At 36.4% G+C, this 6,045-nt stretch overlaps 1 protein-coding gene across 1 annotated transcript; it reads left to right on the forward strand.

The window, feature by feature from the left end:
- Nucleotides 1–965: 965 nt before the first annotated feature.
- LOC101989131 (coiled-coil domain-containing protein 70-like) lies at nucleotides 966–1,790 on the forward strand. Its single transcript, XM_013353111.1, has one exon. It carries the CDS (start codon nucleotides 966–968, stop codon nucleotides 1,788–1,790), a length of 825 nt encoding a protein of 274 aa, XP_013208565.1.
- The last annotated feature ends 4,255 nt before the right edge of the window (nucleotides 1,791–6,045 follow it).

The following is a 6,045-nucleotide window of genomic DNA, read 5'->3' on the forward strand; positions in this document are numbered from 1 at the left end:
ATTTTGTTTTTCGAGACAGGGTTTCTCTGTAGCTTTGGAGCCTGTCCTGGAACTAGCTCTGTAGACCAGGCTGGTCTCGAACTCACAGAGATCCGCCTGTCTCTGCCTCCCAAGTGCTGGGATTAAAGGCGTGTGCCACCACCGCCCGGCTTTAAAATAAATTTTAATAACTAATATGCAAGCTATCACTTTATATACATGAATTTAATAACAAATACATCAAATGTAAGTTTCTTAGTTTTCCTAAAATACATACCTTAAAAAGCCAAGGACAACATATGTAGCCAATGGCTTTACTAGTGTTAACACTAAATGACATCACTATAGATGACATAAAGTGTTGATTATTTGTTTTCTTTTACTAACAGAAACTGGGCTGACAAGTCACTTAGAGAACATAGCAATGTAAGTAAGGCTGGTTGCCCAAACTTTAATTTCTCCTTTTAAGTTAATTAAGTGCTGTAACCGTTAGTGCATATTGCCTTAAAATATCTTCAGTGTCTTCTCCATCCTTTTCTTTTCTTTTTTTACTGGATGTTATTCCAATAGAAACATTCTTGAAGGAATAGTAAGCTCCCATACTAGCAGTCATTGCATTTAAAGACAATTAATTAGTATAGCTAATAGGTAATAATATAAAACACTAATATTGGTTAAAAATCTGCTTAGCTTGCGAACACAGACATTTCAATTCATTACTCTTGTTCAATGTAATGTCTTACATAGAATAAAGTGATTAATTTCTAATTAATGTGTGTTTAGAATTAACTACAATTTTAGTGAGCTCAGCCTAATAGTGGGTCTAATTTTGTCTCTCCCGTCATTTTCTCTCCTTCAGCGCACCTGGCTGAGCTTTGAACAGATAGCTACTCTATTGCTCACTAAGAAGTCAACAGACAGCCAAGACTGCATGAACAGATTTAGGACATTTTCTCTTGGGATTATCAGTAGTGAACAGACAGGCAATGGATGTCTCTGGATCCAATCGAATACATAAAGGGAAAATACTGCGATTGTTTTCTTGTTTCTCTTGTACCCAAGATCAAAGTAAACTCAAGCGTAAATCTCATGATGTGCAAAAAAACCTCTGTAAAGAAAATAAGGCATTGAGAGATGAAAACAAGGCTCTGAGAACAGACAACAAATTCCTCTGGGGGGAAAACAAAGCCTTAGGAAGAGAAAATAAAACATTTCGAATGGACAACCAATTCATCAGGGAAAGAAATCGTATCCTAAGGCAACAGAACCAGCTACTCCGGAAAGTGAAAAGGTTGATTTTAGAGAGCCCAAAACTCTCCGATGAAGAACTCAGTGCCTTGAACACAGAAAGAAAGTCTTACTGGCAACAGAACCGAGCCATGGAGGCTCAGATCACAGCTCTCAGGCAGCAGGAGAAAGCATTCCAGAATGAGGCAAAGGCTCTCCATGAGGAGATCAAATCCCTGCATGAAGAGACCAAGGCTCTCCAGCACCAAGAGAGGGCTCTCAGAATGGCAGAGAAAGCTCTGATGAGGGATGAAGTGTCTGCGGAGCTAGAGGAGGTGCTGAAAAAGGAGGAAGCTGCTCTGGAGATGGAAGAACAGAACTTGTGGCAGGAAGAGCAGGCTCTCCGGGAGGAGAACAAGGCACTGAGAGAAGAGCGTGGGGCTCTACAGGATGAGGAAGTCGCCCTGCAGGAAGAGGCGAAGATCCTGCAAGAGTGGAATAATATTCTTCAGGGGAAGATCACAAACAATCTCCCAGTGCGAACACACAGAGATGACCCAGAGAAGTGTGACCTAAGAATGTAAGAACAAAGCCCAGGCCATCATCGTCATTCCGGAACATACAACTAGAATTCGAAGGAGATACATCATTGTCAGGAGCCTCAAAAATTAAAGAGCTCGATATTTGATCCTGGAAACTAAATAAAAAACTGAGAATTGAACAAAAATATTTGGTTCCTTAGTTTTCTCTGAATTACAGATAATTGCTGGTAGCATGAAACAAACATTTAATGTACAAGTCAGACTTGTCCGTTGAGAGAATTTTGATGAATATCGAAATTCCATTGTAAGAAACTTATGGCAAGTTATAAAACTTTTTTTTTGTTTTGGTTTGTTTTGTTTTTTGAAACAGGGTTTCTCTGTGGCTTTGGAGCCTGTTCTGGATGAGCCATGCCTATCTGTAATCCCAGCAATTGGGGAAAAAAGAAGGATCAGGGTTCAAGGTTGTCCTCGCCTACTGCATAGTGATTTCAAAGCTGTCCTGGGTTACATCAGACCTTGTCTCCAGAGACAAAGCAGCAATATTTTTCAATTTTAATTTACAAATTAAATGATGGGTAAGCAATAAAAATGTGTATAATTTCTATATTAATATTTTTCTTCCTCTTTATACTAAATTCATGTCGAGTAAAGAATTTTACTTATCATGTTAAAGAATTTAAGTTTTGTGTTAGTACAAAAGGTATTAATGTTCAGTTTCCCCACATTTAAATTTTTCTTCTCATTTATTGTACTTTTACTTAGTCAAAGAAATACTTTTACTCATAAAAGTTTTTGAACAATAGGAAAAAAGAGAGAATAAAGCTCTCCAAAATACAAGAGAAATGGTATGGATTAATATGTGAATATTCGGAAGAGTTTATGTTCAATAGAAATTAAAGAGCCGGACATGGTGTAACAAGTCTACAATTCTACCACTATGGAGCAAGAGGCAGAAGGCACTTTATGAGTGTTAGGTCAAACCATCTGCATAGTTAGATCTAACCTATCAGAAGATATAGAGTGCAATCTTGCCTTAAAGAAAAATTAGAGAAATACTTGATAGTTCATATTAGTAATGTAATTTTTAAAAATCATACTATTTCACAGTTATACAAATTCAGTAAATATCTTGTTTCCTAACAGTAGAAAAGTATAAATAATTTTGAAAACTTAATTCACTATAAAACATAATAGTTTCTATTGAATACATCTGAAATATCTTGTCTATTATTGTTTTGTCAGGAACTGGAAATGTAATTAAATTATAAAAAAGAAACACATTTATGCTTCCCTGTCCACTTAGAAAAAATTCTAAGTAAAAATTACATCTAATTTTTACCTGTCTGTATTGTCCTCTTTGGAAAAATTTACTAATTAAAATTAAGATAATGCTTCTAATTTAAGATCCCATAGTCTGTTAATGAACATTTTCTCAAACACATCACTTCATTTCTTGTGCAATTTGTCTCTCTAAAATCTCACTGGACATTATTTCTACCATATTTTGTTTTCAAATACGTGATCTGACTTTGGAGAAAGCCATGATATGACATGGGATTTAGATATGTGTTTATCGGAGTTGTAATCAATTTAGAACCAAGAAGAAAAAATACAATAAAGTTACCATTAGTTTTACCTCAAAAAATGTTGAAAAATACCTGAAAGCCAACTTTAGAAATCAAGACCTAAGTAGATAGGCTTCTGTATAGTTTATATATTCTTACATGCTATTCCTTACAGACAAGAGTCATAGTGCTTTAAAACACCTTAGAACTTTTTAATGAAAACAGGAGGCATGTTATCTACGTGGAAACTGTTACCAAGTGCTTCTTTCTGTCATGAACATCTCATTATTGTATTACAGTTAAAGAGCAATAGTTCACTAGAAGGTGAAGTACTGACAGGAAAGCCCAAACTTTTACCAACAGTTCATCAACCTTACACAGGCAAGGATATCTACAAATGGACCAGAATAAAAAGGATTAAGATTATAAGAAGTTTCTGTGATAGGAGTATTTTGGGCATGTGTTTTTTTTTTTTAAACTCAGTTTATATTTCTAGAATGTGAACTTTGTAGATGATAGCATCTTACTCCATGCCAAACTGTTGGGAATGCTGGTAGAACATATTTTATGTTTTCAGTCTCTCATCTTTAGCTGCATCCTTGCACGGCTCCAGGAACTGGCCTGACTAGAGTGGTAAGGCAATGAAGAAACGCCAGACAGATGAACAAAAATGTTAGTATTGAGTGAACTAGTTTCTGATAGGAAGCTTACCCTTGAAGCTTAGCCTGTTGAATATGCACAATTAAACAGTGTGCAAGGTGGTTGTATACAACTGAACAAGAAGATGGTGTTATTATACAAAGACAAATGAGTCATCATTTATGGTGTTCACCTTGATCATAACATTAGCACTGTATTTTTAGGAAATAGTCTTCAAGCATGAAACATACCAAGGATAGAATTGTGAAGGAGTTTTTTGGACACGCTGTTCAAACTCACAATCAAGCCTTCAAGAAAGACTTTATGCCTCCTTGGAACCGAGGCTTTGGAGTTAGTCACTAGGCTGAGACCATGTAAAACAGCACACACTGACTCAGGAACTCATTCAGGGTGTTCTGTTTTCCACACCCTTAGAATTTAAATGTTAAGTTCAAAAATCAAGATTTCTACAACACCTTGATTTTTCTAGTACATTCTCCAAGTTACAAATTATATAATTCATGAACCTTTTAGACAACCTCTATAAACTTAATTATTTCAATGCCTTATTGTACTATCAGATACTAAACAAAACCTTCTGCTAAAATTTCACATGTTAGCTATGATCAATGCAATCTTGTTCTGTATATTCAGTGAAAATTAAACGATAAATGTTCCTTTTCGTTATTGTTTCTAGAAGAATTGGTTACAGATAATCAAGTGTTCCCAGTGGTATTGTTCTGAAATGAGACCAATACAATGTCATCAGCTTGAAGAGATACTAGTTGCTACCAACATCTTAGAAATGGTAGATCAACTAACTTCTTTAAGGGACCACAAGAGCTGGGTCAAGAGGTGGTGGCTCACACCTTTAATCCCAGCACTCAGGAGGCAGAGGCAGACAGATCTCTCTGTGTCCAAGGTCAGTCTGCTCTACAGAAGGAGTTCCAAGACAGGCTCCAATGCTACACAGAGGAACCAAAAGACCATAAGGTTTAAACTCAGTTATTAAGCTACCTCTACCTATTAGTTATGGTGAAGATTTCCATTCTTCCCCATCTCTTTGAACTCCATTATGCTTTCCATATCACCATACACTTTCTTTTTCTTTTCTGATTTCCACATCATCTAAGACTTCAACTTTTTAAAGCTCCGTTCTACAGTTTTCCTTCAGTCTTCTCATCCTATGCTAAGATGTGAATGCAAAATTTCCTCCACACAATCATGGTTTGAATATATGTTTTCCAAGGGTGTAATTTTTGAAATAAAAGAACCTTTGGGAGTGGGGACATAGCTGGCAGAAGGAGCTCACTTGGCCAAATTGACTCCTGCTTCCTGCTTGCACACTTTGCTTTCCTGTTCTTCTGCAGTGAACTTAGCTGTTGCTCCACACATTCCTAGTCATTACGGACTCAAAATGTTTGATTTATTACTAAAATAGATCCTTCCTCCATAAAGATGTCTGGGATTTTCATCACAATGAAGGCAAATGTGATGAGCACAGCTAGTAAATTCTTTGATGGTATCACCAGGTGGTTTTCTTCTCTGTTGAAGGCTGAGCTAAGTCGAGCTGGGCTACACCTGTTTCCCTCTCACAGTATTTCTGATAATTTCGGGTGTTTTCTCGGAGGATGACACAGCTTCCACGAAAGCACAGGATATTAGACTTTTACCACGTTCTATCCTGTATATTAAGTCATCTCAAGACATTCTGTTCAGTCTTTCAGAAGATCTAATATCTGTAATCTGGACGGGAGTATCTTTCTGTAACTTTCCTCTTTCCTGACTTCTCAGATTTCAGGTTTCATTTGGGTGATTTTTTCATCAATATGCTATTCACCTTTGTTTATTAATTTTTTATAAAAGCATTTACTCCCTACCCACCTTAAAATACTTGTAGTCACCAAGCACATTAGGTTAGAAATGCGAACTACTTTGTTCACCAATCTAATTTATGTCCCTCACTCAACCAATTGTGGTCCAATCAAGATTACTTGAACATCAGCCTTGTAATTTAAAACTGGATACGATATGAGGGAGAAAGAGGTCCTGTGACAGAGATCCCAGAAGATTTTTTTTTTTTTTTTTTTTTG

This window comes from Microtus ochrogaster, unplaced genomic scaffold (genome assembly GCF_000317375.1).
Source record: "Microtus ochrogaster isolate Prairie Vole_2 unplaced genomic scaffold, MicOch1.0 UNK2, whole genome shotgun sequence".
Taxonomy (NCBI): domain Eukaryota; kingdom Metazoa; phylum Chordata; class Mammalia; order Rodentia; family Cricetidae; genus Microtus; species Microtus ochrogaster.